A 14,732-nucleotide genomic window follows, 5' to 3' on the forward strand; every position below is an offset into this window, starting at 1 on the left:
ACAGTGTTGGAGTAAATAACAGGTTAGATGAGATTACTTACTGTGTGGAAACAGGCCCTTTGGCCCAACAAGTCCACACCGACCCTCCAAAGAGCAACCCACCCAGACCCATTCCCCTACATTTACCCCTTCACCTAACACTTCGGGCAATTTAGCATGGCATGGGGAGAATGAGCAAACTCCCCACAGACAGGTTGCCTGAGGTGGGAATTGAACCCGGGTCTCTGGTGCTGTGAGGCAGCAGTGCTTACCACTGTACACCGTGCTGCCCACCATTAGTAAATGGTTATGAATGGGAGTACAGTATTAATGAAAATAGCAAGCTGGTGAGTGAGCTAATAAAGATAACCTATAACATAACATCCCATAACACAATATCTCACACTACTTCCTACCAAAGGCATAACCTCTCCCTCCTTCCCATGTTATATTCCACTTCTTTGCCTCTTCCAGCCTGTCCAAAATCCTCTGCCTTCCAGCTTGCTCAGCACTACCCACTCCTTCAATCATTTTTGTGTCATTTATAAACCAAGCAACAGTGCCTTCATCCTGATTGTTAATGTGTAAAGGAAGTAGTTGTGGCCCGAACATGGATTCCTGTGGAACTGGCTGCCATCCTGAAAAAGATACTTATATCCCCACTCTCAGCTTCTGCCAGTTGGACAATCCTCTATCCATGACAGTATCTTGCATGGGCTCTTAACTTATTCAGTAGCCTCTTTGTCACAGGTCTTCTGGAAATCCAAATAGATCACACTGGCCTAACTTTGTCTAACTTGCTCATTATTACCTCCTCAAAGATTTCTAACAAATTTGTTAGGCATGACTTCTTAATGGCAAAGCCTTGTTGACTCAGCCCTATTTTGCTATATACTTCCAAATAATCCACAATCTCATCCTTAAAAGTGGACTCTGAAATCTTACCAGCAATGGAGGTCAAGCTAATTGACCTACAGTGTCCTGTCTTCTGTCTCCTCCCTTTCTCAAACCAGGGTGTTACATTAGCTTTTTCCCAGTTCTCTGGGACCCTCTATGACTCCAGTGATTCTTGAAAGATCACCATAGCTTGTACAATCTCTTCAGCTATCTCCTTCAGAACTTTGAGATATAGTCCATCTGTCTAGGTGATTTATCCACCTTCAGACCTTTCCGCTTCACCAGCACCTTCTCCTTAGTGATGGCCATGACACTCCGCTCTGCCTCCAACTTTTGAAGTTCTGGAATGCTACTGGTGTCTTGCACTGTGAAGGCTGATGCAGAGTACCTATTACGTTCCTCCACCATCTCTTTTTTCACCATTGCTACTTCTCCAGCCTCACTTCTTCTAGCAATCTAATATCCAGTCTTGTCTCTTTCTTACCATCTTTATATCAAAGAAAACTCTTGCAATCTTTTTTTCACAGTAGCTAGCTTACTCTCATACTTCATCTTCTGTCTCCTTATTGCTTTTTTTTTTAGTTATCCTGTGCTGGTTTTGAAAGGCATCCCAATCCTCTGGCTTCCTCACTAATCTTCACCATTTTAACTTGCCCCTTCCTCTTTAAGTCCTTGAACTTTATTGTCACCTTCCACAGCCATGTCGGTGTTTCTGGGTACTCCATGGGTATTAAGATAGATTTAGACCTTGCAACCCTTCCAATATTTGCAGGTGATCTGATATCCATACTGCATGAACAATAGTTTCCTCCATCTAAATAATCAGAAGATAAAATTCATTTTTTCAGTCCTCAGTACAAATTCTGATCACTATCTGTCTCACTGTTGTAGTGTATCAGACATGGTAATTTAATTTGCATCCAGCAAGCGCTCTCAAAGAGTAACGTGACAGTGATTCGGTAATCTGTTTCGGGATGTTGATTGAGGGATAATTGAGGACACCGGGATAACATCCCTCCTCATCTTCAAAATAGTGTCATGGAGACCTTTACATCTAACTTATTTCAGCTTTGCTTTAATGTCTCATCTTAAAGGTGGCACCTCCAACAGTGTAGTCTTTGACCCTCAATACTGTACTGAAGTATCAACCTTAATTTTTGTGCTCAAGTCCTACAGTGAGAATTAAACCCAAAACCTTGTAATTAAGAGGTAAGTGTGCTACGGACTGAGCCATGAAAGGGAGCAGGCATTGAATTCAGGGACAGACAGGAATCAAACAGGGAAGTCCTGATGTCCAACTGCCTAAGTGCTATGACTGTGGTCCTCTGGACTAGTACTAGTAAGTACTTGACTGTGATGCCCTCAGTAGGCAAATAGTTGTTTTTTTTTTGGAGTTGCATGTAAAAAGTGACCACTTGGCAACAGGCTAACCACTGTCTTTAGAGCCAACATTATAGAATAGCTCGAGGAATGGAGGAAGTGAAATTCAAGCCTTTTTAAGACATTTTGGACCGGTGCCCATAACTCTGTTAATTTTAAAATAGTTATGGAGAGGGACAAAACTGGCCCTCCAATTCAAGTTCTAAATTGGGGTGAGGCAAATTTAATGGAATTAGATAGTAGTTTGCAGGGGTTGATTAGAGTAGTTTGTTTGCAGACGAAGGGACTGCTGGCAAGTGGAAGGCCTTTAAAAGTGAGATGGCTAGTGTTCAAAGTCTGTATGTTCCTGTGAGGGTGAAGGGCAAAGTTTGCAGGAATAGGGAATCCTGGATCACGAGTGATATTGAGGTTTTGACCAGAAAAAAAGATGGACGCACAGCTCTGGTACGAGTAGCTGGGATCAAGGGAATCCCTGGAGATATTTAAGGGATACAGGAGTTTACTGGAGAAGGAAATCAGGATGATGAAAAAGGGACATGAGATCATCTTGGCTGAGAAGATTAGGATAATCCAAAGAGGTTCTTTTAAGTGTATTAGAGGAAAAAGAATAACTAGAGAAAGAACAGGACCCCTCCAGGATCAAAGTGGACATGTACATGTAGAACCACAGGAGATGGGCGAGGTCCTCGATGAATATTTCTCCTCTCTGTTTACCATGGAGAAAGACAGAAGACTTGGGAACTTGGGGAAGTTAGTGGTCATATATTGGGGATAGTCCATATCACAGTAGAGGCGCGCTGTTGGATGTATTAGAATGTATGAAAGTAGTTAAATCTCCTGGTCCTGACCAGATGTATCCAAGACCATTGCAAGAGGCTAGAGTAGAAATTGCAGGGGCCCTAGCTGATATTTTTTCATCGTTGGCCATGAAAGAGGACCCAGAAGACTGGAAGATAGCGAATGTTGTGCCCTTATTCAAGAAGGGCTGCAAAGAACATCCTGGGAACTTTAGGCCAGTAAGCATAACATCTGTGGTGGGTAAATTACTTGAAGATTCTGATGGATAGGATATACGTACATTTGGAAAAGATAAGTTTGATTCTGCGTAGTCACGTAGCTTTGTAAGTGGGAGATCATGCTTCACAACTGAATTAGAATTCTTTGAAGTGACCAGGAAGGTGGTTGAGAGCAGGGAGTCATAGTTGATATGGATTTTAGTAAGGCCTTTGATAAGGTTCCACATGGTAGGCTTCTCTGGAAAGTTAAATCAATTGGAATAGAGGATGAGCTGGCAAATTGGATATACAATTGGCTTGATATTAGGAAGTAGAGGGTAATAGTGGAAAGATGCTTGTTGGACTGGAGGCCTGAGACTAGTGGAATGCCTCAGGAGGCGGTGGTGGGCCCAATACTGTTTGTTATCCATATCAATGATTTGGATGAGGGTGTGAAAGGCAGGATTAGTAAGTTTTGAAGATGACACTAAAATAGGCGGTATCATAGATAGTGAGGAAGGTTATCAGAAATTGCAGCAGGACCTTGATCAGCTGGGGAAGTGGGCTGAGAAATGGCAAATGGAGTTTCGTATAGATAAGTCTGAGGTCTTGCATTTTGGAAAGTCAAATCTGTAGGAGTTTCATGGTGAATGGTAGGGCCTTAAGGAGTGTTGTGGAACAGAGGGATCTTGGAGTTCAGGTTCACAGTTTTCTGAAAGTGGAGTCACAGGTAGACAGGGCAACAAAGAAGGCTTTTGGCACAATGGCCTTTATTGGATGGAAAATCACCAACCTCTGCGTCAGACTCTAGACTTAATGACAGAGTTTATTGTAAAAAGAGACTGGAGTTCCAGGGAGAGAGAGGTGTCCGCTGGCACGTCTGTCAGCTGCGAGCCTTCTCTCTCACTCTGAGCACATAGCATGATATTTTATACATTTCATGGTATAATAGTTCACGTATCGAGTCTTTGTTTTTACAGCATGGTTTCTTTACTGAAAACATTACGGAGTCATTGTCAGTTTTAGCAGCTACTTGGAAGTCCATTGCTGCAGTTATTGGTTGTGATCGTTCTTCTTGAGAAGGAATATTGTTTTCCATTCCTGCAAATCTGAAGTATTAACTCTTGTATGCAAACAGTCTCAGGTAGTTAACATTTCTGTTGAAGGTGGTGGCTGGACTCGGACACTTCGGCAGGCAGTAGACGTTACTGATGTGTATTCTCTTCCCCCACCCGCCTTTAACTAATCATCTATGCTCTGTATCTATTGTGCTGGTATCCTGTTAGCCTCAGGCAGTATCTGTGTAAGCTTTGCTGTACAGTTCCGTGTAATGACTCTGGCCATCTTGTGTGCTAACTGACCAACTTATTCGCTCGGTGGCCATCTTGTCTGTGCCCCGTGTCAGCATACCCCATGTCATCTCCCACTTCACCTTCATCAGTTAGGGCATTGAGTTTTGAAGTTGGGAAGTTGTGTTGCAGTTGTACAAGACATTGGTGGGGCCGCGCTTGGAGTGTTGTGTTCAGTTTTGGTCACCTTGTTATAGGAAGGATGTTATTATTAAACTGGAAGGAGTGCAGAAGAAATTTACAAGGATGTTGCCAAGACTCAAGGGACTGAGTTATAGGGAGAGGTTGGACAAGCTAGGACTTTTTCTTTAGAGTGTAGGAGACTGAGGGAGGATGTTATAGAGGTATATAAGATCATGAGTGGTGTGGATAGAGTGACTGCACTCTGTAGTTTTCTCAGGGTTGGGGAATAGAGGACTAGAAGGCATCAGTTTAAGTTTAGAGGAGAAAGAATAAAAGGGAACCTGAGGGGCAACATTTTTATGCAGAGGATGGTATACACATGGAATATGCTGCCAGCGAAAATGATAGAGGTGAGAGCTCAGAAGAGCCAGGAGGAGACATGAGAAGTTGTTGGCAGATAGGATTAGAGTAAACTTTAAGGCTTTCCATAGGTATTTAAGGAATAAAAGAATGATGAGAGTAAGATTAGGGCCAATCAGAGATAGTAGTGGGAAGTTGTGTATGGAGTCAGAAGAGATAGGGGAAAGCACTTAATGAATATTTTTCGACAGTATTCACTCTAGAAAACCACAGAAGTATTAGAAATCCTGCAGAGTGTGAAAATAGATAAGTGCCCTGGGCCGGATGGGATTTATCCTAGGATCCTCTGGGAAGCCAGGGAGGAGATTGCCGAGCCTTTGGCATTGATCTTTAAATCGTCATTGTCTACGGGAATAGTGCCAGAAGACTGGAGGATAGCAAATGTGGTTCCCCTGCTCAAGAAGAGGAGTAGAGACAACCCAGGTATTATATAGACCAGTGAGCCTTCAGTTGTTGGTAAAGTGTTGGAAAAGGTTACAAGAGATAGGATTTATAATCATCTAGAAAAGAATAATTTGATTAGGGATAGTCAACGTTTTGGTATTTCCTCATTCCTGAAGAAGGGCTCATGCCCGAAACGTCAATTCTCCTGCTCCTTGGATGCTGCCTGACCTGCTGCGCTTTTCCAGCAACACATTTTCAGCTCTGATCTCCAGCATCTGCAGTCCTCACTTCCTCCTTCGGGATAGTCAGAACAGTTTTGTGAAGGATAGGTCGTGCCTCACAAACCTTACTGAGTTCTTTGAGAAGGTGACCAAACAGGTAGATGAGAGTAAACCAGTTGATGTGGTGTATATGGATTTCAGCAAGGCATTCGATAAGGTTCCCCACAGTAGGCTGTTGTACAAAATGTGGAGGAATGGGATTGTGGGAGATATAGCAGTTTGGATCAGTAATTGGCTTGCTGAAAGAAGACAGCGGGTGGTAGTTGATGGGAAATGTTCATTGCATTATATGTCTCTACTAAGTCACCTCTCAACCTTCTTCTGTCCAAAGAAAACAGCCTCCAGTCCCTCAGCCTTTCCTCGTAAGATCTTCCCTCCACACCAGGCAACATCCTAGTAAATCTACTTTCTAAAGCTTCCACGTCACAGGGGACGAAACGTCTGCAACACAAATTCCCAGCTCAGCAAACAGAACCACAACAACAAGCACCCGAGCTACAAATCTTCTCTCAAACATTGAACTATCAAGAATCTTACCATTAGCCCAGTACTTTGCATTCCGGTTACTCCGACCTTACACTTGTCCGCATTAATCTCCATTTGCCACCTCTCAGCCCAGCTCTGCAGCTTATCTATGTCTCTCTGTAACCTACAACATCCTTCGTCACTATCCACAACTCCACCGACCTTCGTGTAATCCACAAATTTACTAACCCACCCTTCTTCGCCCTCATCCAGGCCATTTATAAAAATGACAACCAGCAGTGGATCCTTACAGTTCACACCAACTAGCCACAAAATGACACGACCAGCTATCCTTAGTAGCCACACATACAGATGACAAGATGATGAATTCGACTGGGACAACACTACTATTATAGGACAAGCCAAACAGAGAACAGCCAGGGAATTCTTAGAGGCATGGCACTCATCCACAGATTCAATCAATAAGCACATCGATCTGGACCCAATATACCGACCACGGCAGCGGACAGCTGGAACTGACAACCGGAAGTGACAGATTCAAACCACTACAAATGCCGGAGGAAAGATCACAGAAGCGCTTCACAGGAGGCTCCCAAGCACTGAGGATGTCACCTAGACAGGGATCGAAACGTCTGCAACACAAATTCCCCGCTCGGCGAACAGAACCACAACATTCTTGGTAGTGTAGATGAGCAGAGAGATCTGTGTCCAGGTACACAAATCCTTGAAAGTTGCCACCCAGGTTGGTAGGGCTGTTAAGAAGGCATACAGTGTTTTAGCTTTTATTAATAGAGGCATTGAGTTCTGGAACCATGAGGTTATGCTGCAGCTGTACAAATCTCTGGCGCAGCCGCACTCGGAGTATTGTGTACAGTTCTGGTCACCGCATTATAAGAAGGATGTGGAAGCTTTGGAAAGTAGATTTACTAGGATGTTGCCTAGTGTGGAGGGAAGGTCTTACGAGGAAAGGCTGAGGGACTTGAGGCTGTATTCTTTGGACAGAAGAAGGTTGAGAGGTGACTTGTAAGAAAATCAGAGGGTTAGATAGGGTGGACAGGGAGAGCCTTTTTCCAAGTATGGTGACGGTGAGCATGAGGGGCATAGCTTTAAATTGAGGGGTGATAGATATAGGACAGATGTTGGAGGTAGTTTCTTTACTCAGAATAAATGTATGGAATGCTTTGCCTGCAAATGTAGTAGATTCGCCAACTTTAACTGCATTTAAGTCGTCATTGAACAAGCATATGGACATATATGGCATAGTGTAGGTTAGATGGGCTTCAGGTTGGTATGACAGATGGGCGCAACATCGAGGGCTGAAGGGCCTGTACTGCGCTGTAATGTTCTGCGTTAGGTGGGCACATTAACAACATTTAAAAGTCATTTGGACAAATACATTGATAGGAAAGGTTTAGAAGGATGTGAGCCTAGTGCAGGAAAATAGGATAAGCATTTTGGTCGGCGTGGACAAGTTTGGCCAAAGAGCCTACCTCTGTGCTGCAGGATCCTACGAGCCTGTGATAAGCCTATTTAAATGCTGGAGAACTAATATTCGCCATAATTCCTTTTTTGAAACAAACCAGGCTCTACTTTGACAACCGAGTGATTATTATAGTCGGATATTTTTCTCCTTTCACCTCTCCTTTTAATGCTTTTTGCTTTTATTTGATCCTAGTGAGAGAACCGAATTGATGAAGCACTGGTTGCTGTGTAGGCTTTTCTTGTGCCTTCTTCCAAATGGCTGCACCGGAGATCAATGATCCAAATTGCTATCCACTCACTGGAGTAGGATGGGCCTCAAGCCAGAGCACATGTCCAAAGGAATATCAACTGGTATGTCTGTACATTTGACTGGATTACAGTCATTATGATTTCAGCTCACCATTTTTTGGAATGAATAAACATGAAATCTTACCTGAGCCTTTGTAATTTAAATCAAATATTAGATTAGATTGCTTACAGTGTGGAAACAGGTCCTTCGGCCCAACAAGTCCACACCGACCCACCCAGACCCATTCCCCTTCACCTAACAATACGGGCAATTTAGCATGGCCAATTCACCTAATCTGCACATTTCTGGACTTTGGGAGGAAACCGGAGGAAACCCACGCAGACACAGGGAGAATGTGCAAATTCCTGAGGCGGGAACTGAACCACCAATAAGAGCCCACTAATAAGAGCGTTCAGAGTCTAACACTCTACACCGCGGAGACACAAACCCCATGCCAGCTGCTTAGACCACTCGGCCAAGACAACAGGTGACAACTTTGTTTTTGTCTATCTTAACAAAATCTGTGGGCGGCACGGTGGCACAGTGGTTAGCACTGCTGCCTCACAGCACCAGAGACCCGGGTTCAATTCCTGCCTCAGGCGACTGACTGTGTGGAGTTTGCACATTCTCCCAGTGTCTGCGTGGGTTTCCTCCCGGTGCTCCCACAGTCCAAAAATGTGCAGGTTAGGTGAATTGCCCGTAGTGTTAGGGGAATGGGTCTGGGTGGGGTTGCGCTTCAGCGGGGGTCGGTGTGGACTTGTAGGGCTGAAGGACCTGTTTCCACACTAAGTAATCTAATCTTAAAAAGGTCAAACATCCTAATACCTGTGCTGGTTCTTCGCTGAAAAAAAATAGGGCTGGTATTCAAACTAGGACTTATTGTAATACCTTGTACTGATGATTTTTAGGGCTTTCATTGTTTATAGGAACATACCATCAAAAAGAAATCAATTTATTACTATTTTCTAATGAATAAAAATATTGTGGGCCTTGATCATATACTTTGGACTAATCGATCCATGCAAACCTGAGGGAGTGTTGCGTTGTCAGTGCTGTGACCTCTGGATGAACGGACGCTCTTTTATTAAACCAAACTCCTGCACATTCCAGTCACTTAGTTGGATGTTAAAATCTGGTGACGTGATTCAAATCAGGAGATATACTGATGCACTGTTTCTTGAACTATTCCAGTCTTTTGACTCAACAACAACAACAATGAAGGAACATGTCAGGATGGTGTATAATGTGGAAGTAATGTTGTAGATGATGATCCTGATTCGCTGGCAGTTGTTGTCCCTCCAGCTGGTTGAGTTTGGGAGATCTTGCTGAAGATGTTTCCATCAAAATGGAAGGCACAGCTGCCATGGTGCATCTCTGATGGATGGATTACCAGTCAAGCAGGCTATGATATTGTAGACTCTGAGCTACAGCCATCCAACTAATGAAGAGTTATTCATCACACTGATGACTTAAGCCATTCAGATGAAGGAGGAGTCTGCAAAGGAATTTTTGAAAAACTGCTAGAGTCCATCCTGAATTAAGCTAATAAATCAGGGGCTATTCAGGACCAGTCTAGATTTCTAAAAGACAAGCATGTTCGATCAACTGTTGAATTCCTGGAAAAAATAAGTAAAGATAGTGGATGTATTTTATCTGAGGGCAGTCCTTGGCTTATAACAGTCTTGCTGTTATCCTCTATTCTTTGCTAGTATTTTCATTTGCAAATCAAATTTCAATTTTCAAGCAGTCTAGTATTGATATTCTTTCTCATTCTCTTATTCTTTGAGATCTTCCCTCCATAGTTTCTCTCACAGATGTGCTTCCTCTTGCAATGTGCCCTAGCTTCCTTTTCCTAACATTGTTCAATAATTTTTTGTTTGTTCACTCCATTCAGCATGTTATTTTCTTCTGTCTAGCAGATCCTTTCCATTTTCCTTCAAATGCACAATTCAAAATTATGTACCTAGTTGGTGGTTTCCTTTCGTAATATCCATGTTTCACTTCCTTAGAAAACAACACTCAAAATTGAGATCTTCAATCGGTTTTTAGGTTGTTTATTCAACTTTCCAATGACCAGCCATCTCCTACCAAATATAGCCTTTCCCATTGCTGACCTTGTTCTTATTTTAACATTACATCTTTCATCTTCAGACCTTATGCTTCCTAAAATTCTTGAATTCTTGCACTTTTCCCAGTAGTCTCCTTCTAAGAATACATAAATCTTGATGATTTTGAAAGTTGTGCTACTTTTGTGTTGACATGTTTACTTTCACTCTAAAGTTCATGCCTATTACTATTCAATCTGCCAAGGCTTGCAATCCTTCCTCTGTGATTGTTACAAGTTCTTTGATTGTCACTGGCTCTTCAATGTCTATGCAGAAACAATGTTTGAAGAAACAGAATCTTGGGCAGATGATAACATCAGTTAGATTTGCAGATGACGACTTGCAGCAAGCACAGAAGGTTTAGTGAACTTGTAGGCAGACTAGTAAACAGCAGGCAGGAAACTTGGATGCAAATGTGGTTTATAGATTTTCAAAGTACATTTAATACTGCCACATGCAAGGAACACTGCAAATATAGTGGCATTTGGAGTTCAGCGGTGTATGGTCATGTAAATAGAGAGCAAAAGCGAAGTTTTGGGAGTCAAAGTATCTGGAATGAGGTGATGTACCCCCAGCAGTTTCAAAGAGGCGAGTCTGAGTAAACCAAGAAAATTCAACAGGAAGGATAAAACACAATGAATTCTTAGATATGAGTGAACTCGTTTCTTTCCTGTTCTTTAAATTGAGAAATGATGATTAGGAAATTTCAGTTGCTGATTCTATGTGAACAGCTCCACGAATGTGTCAGATATATCCAACAGTTAAGGTTGCAGATTGACTCATGGAATTGTGAGATTGTTACTGTCCCAAAGACATGGTACGAGAGGAACAAGACTGCCAACTCAACATTCAGAGTTACAGAATCTTAAGACAAGACAGGACAGGGGAGGGTATAAAGAGAATGTGGTGTCATTATTTATTGAGGAGGGATGATATTTTGGAAGGGTCTTCAAATGAAGCTTTTGGATACAGCCTAGAATTAAGAAGGGGACAGACACACTGCTGGGATGTCCAAACAGTTAGTGGATAATAGAGAAGCTGATATGTAGTCAATTCACTGGGTACTTAAGAATAATAAGGGTAGTCATATTACCATTTTATGGCAAGGTGATGGCCTAATGGTATTTTTACTGGACCATTAATCCAGAAACTCAGCTAATGTTCTGTGGACCTGGGTTCAAATTTCCTTAGAACAGATGCTGGAATTCAGATTCAACTGATGACTATAAAATCGTTGTCAATTGTCAGAAAAACCCATCTGCCTCATGATTGTCCTTCAGGGAAAGAAATCAGTCCTCCTTATCTGGTCCAGCCTTGCCTACATGTGACTCTAGACCCACAGCAATGTCGTTGAATCTCAACTGCCCTCTGAAATGTCCAGCAGCTTGCCAGTGATGTCCGTGTCCAATGAGTGAATTTTCAAAAATATCTTCCCTGCAATAATTGGAATACACATAACGTAAAGTGTTTAGAGGGGACAGATTACTTGAAATGTGTTCAGGAGAGCTTTTTATATCTGGACATCTCACTATAGGAAAGATGTGATTGCATTGGAGGGGTGCAGAGGAAGTCCACCAGGATTTGGTCTGAGGTGGAGCATTTCAGTGTTGAAGAGAGGCTGTATGAGCTTGGGTTTTTTTCCTTTGGAACAAAGAAGGCTGAGGGGGACCTGACAGGCATGTATAAAATTAAGGGGCATGGACAGGGTGGATAGAAAGCAGCTGTTTTCATTAGTTGAAGGGTTAGTAACTAGGGGATGTTTTTGTAAGATAAAAGGTGTGAAGTTTAGAGGGAACTTGAGGAAATCTTTTTCATCCAGAGGGTGGTGTGGATCTGGGATGCACTGCCTGGAAGGGCAGTTGAGGCAGGAAATCTCAACCTTTTAAAAGTACTCTGAACATTTTAGGTGTCATAACATTCAAGGCTATGCATCAAGTGCTGAAAAGTGGGACAAGTGTAGATTTTAGCATAGTTTTAGTCAGTGCAGATTGACATGCTGAAGGGCCTTTTCTGTATTCAGTGATTTCTCCATGTGAGTTTTCTTTAGCATCACTTGCCCCAAATTATGAGAATTATTAGACATTTGACAACTCTTCAACTACCACCAGCGCCTCCAATTACATCATCGATATCCTTTGTATTCTAGATTGTGACAACTACAGATGGCTCCTCTGCAAATTTTGCAAAAGGCTTTGGCCAGAAATCCAATTGTTATCTGTGTGTAAGCTCACTGCTGAATAAAGAGGTAAGTTAATATATACTCCCTCAGCTTGGGTACCTGTTTACAGCCCGTGGCATAGAAAAAGTGCAATATTTCAGAAGAATAAATTTGGTGCAACTGTTGAAATTAATTCAAGAGAAAGCAACCTGACTTGAATCTCATTTATCTTGTGATCTTCCCTGTCAGTGCCACCCCAACCTCCACATTCACCACTTCGTCCCTGCATTTCAAAGGCTAAGACATTTTGTTACAGCAACAATAACTATGAACGAAAAGAGAATTATAAACTCTAGCACTGACTCATGTTGCTTGAAGTTCTGGTTGTATCGTTTAGGCCGAGTTAACCAATTTCTGCTGAACTCTTGGTGATGATCTCACACTAGCCTCTGCATGCCAAAACCAGGGAGGCAAATCTGTCCAGAATCCCATTTTCTGATCTTTCCTGGGAAAGTTTGTTTTTATATTATTAAAGGAACCAAAAGAACTGTGGACGCTGAAAATTGGAACCAAAAACAGAGCTTGCTGGAAAAGCTCAGCAGGTCTGGCAGCATCTGTGAAGAGAACCTCTTATATTCAAGACAACCTTGGTGTTACTTCCTCCATACCTGTTGTCAGATGCCCTGCTAGGCATGCATAAGAAATCTTTGTGGTGTTTGTGTCAGTGGGGGTGATGGACAGATACTGTGATTGGTTACTAGAAGATTGGCACAAAATTAGCACCTTCAAGGAGAAACTGAAGGAAACAAATAATAAATCTGCCCGTGGCTGTGGGTTATGGACTATTAATCAATGTTAAGACACTCACAGTAGTGTCAATAAATAATAAGGTTTGCAAATATTTTCAGTGCAGGTCTTAGTGAGGACATGATAATGTAACACTGCTGCTGTGCCCTGTTTGCAGAACCCTCAAGGGGACATTGTCTCAGATATCCAGTTACTTCCTGATAAGAACCCTCTACCATCAGGATATGCCTTCATTTCTGAATTCCTGGATCCCAGTGAGTATTTCTGATAACAGACATAAGGATATTGGAATGTGGGGCTGTCACTGATCTTGAATGCACTTATTTAAAGTTGAGGGATTTTCTTGATGAATTCACAGAATATGGAGATTCAACTATAATACCTCTCACAATTTAAGCCTGTTTTGTAGCTGAACTCTTGACAGTTCTCTGCTCTCTTGAAGTTGAGAGAAGTTGAATCTGTCTTTATGACACCACTTTTGACTTGGTGTCAGAAAGTTGAAGTTGAAACACTTTTTCTTTCCAAGCTCTCATTGACAAATGATGCTTGCATATCTATTTTCTCCTGCTTAAGTTTGTCTCCATGAACTGCCTTGCACCATCTTGCTACAACGGAGACACTATATGGAGGCAAGCAATTACGCTGGGAATGTCATTTATCTTGTAACTTTCCGTGAGCTGCAGTGTAGCTGACTAATTCGCGCAGGATTATCTATTTGTGTTCACTTGCCATATGTCCATGTGTATCCTGCCTGCAGAGAACACATTGCTTGTTCTGATTTGCAGAGTTACAGATGTTAAATGCTGTTAAGTGTTCCAAATTAGGGTTAAATTGGGCTTGGAGTAACAGCTTACAAATTGCAGACCTATGTGGGACAAAGCAATAAAGAAAAATGTTTTGAGAGTTAGATTTTTGGGGCTCAGAGACAAAGAGTATTCCCTTACTTAGACACTAAAGCTTGATACATTAAGAATTAATGTTTAGCTAAGTGTCTCTGTCTGTATACAAAGAGGACACCAGCAAAACCAGCAACTTGGAACAAATTGAACACGTGCAGGTTTAAAATGTTCCATTCTGTCAACTGGTGTGCTCAGTAATTCTCACCAGTCGCAAAGTTCTTGGAGAGCTGATGGGCATCAAAGGGATCAGAATCTAGGGTGACCCAGACATATACAAGACCCTAAAACATGGTTGGATTGATCAGAGGGTCCCTGTGTTCACCTTAATTTAGTATACTCGAGTGATTTTTCTCAGACTCAGGAACAACCAGCTGGGACCCTTTGCCCTCTGAGGCAATGACTAAAGAGGAGGAGCAATCACAAGAAATGCACCTAGCATTTTTAGAAGCAGCACCTTCAGGCATTCAGTTGTCTTGTTGTATTGTTCAGATACATGAAAGTCATTTCAATCACTCCACCGAACTGGCATGAGATTGGGATAATGAGTGATTCTGGAATTGTAGTATACAACATTCTCACCTGTAACCCAAAACTCCAGTGGTGTTAGGCATGTGGATTCCTACACACTGGGTTCACCACTGAAGACTCTTAACCCTATGATTCATAGCATAGACATAGAAAAATACAGCGCAGTACAG

At 42.2% G+C, this 14,732-nt stretch overlaps 1 protein-coding gene across 5 annotated transcripts in view; it reads left to right on the top strand.

Annotated features, from left to right (window-relative positions):
• The window catches only part of mvb12a (multivesicular body subunit 12A), a 44,775-nt gene that overhangs the window by 17,423 nt on the left and 12,620 nt on the right, over positions 1-14,732 (top strand). For 4 of the 5 annotated variants that reach the window (XM_072564036.1, XM_072564037.1, XM_072564038.1 and 1 more), the window contains 3 exons: positions 7,970-8,127; positions 12,317-12,415; positions 13,293-13,389. In XM_072564036.1, coding sequence (XP_072420137.1) covers positions 8,032-8,127; positions 12,317-12,415; positions 13,293-13,389 — 292 coding nt within the window. In that variant the 5' untranslated portion in view covers positions 7,970-8,031. The remainder of the gene's footprint in view (positions 1-7,969; positions 8,128-12,316; positions 12,416-13,292; positions 13,390-14,732) is intronic. The other variant, XM_072564040.1, reaches the window with a different exon arrangement.

Source organism: Chiloscyllium punctatum, chromosome 46 (genome assembly GCF_047496795.1).
Source record: "Chiloscyllium punctatum isolate Juve2018m chromosome 46, sChiPun1.3, whole genome shotgun sequence".
Classification (NCBI taxonomy): domain Eukaryota; kingdom Metazoa; phylum Chordata; class Chondrichthyes; order Orectolobiformes; family Hemiscylliidae; genus Chiloscyllium; species Chiloscyllium punctatum.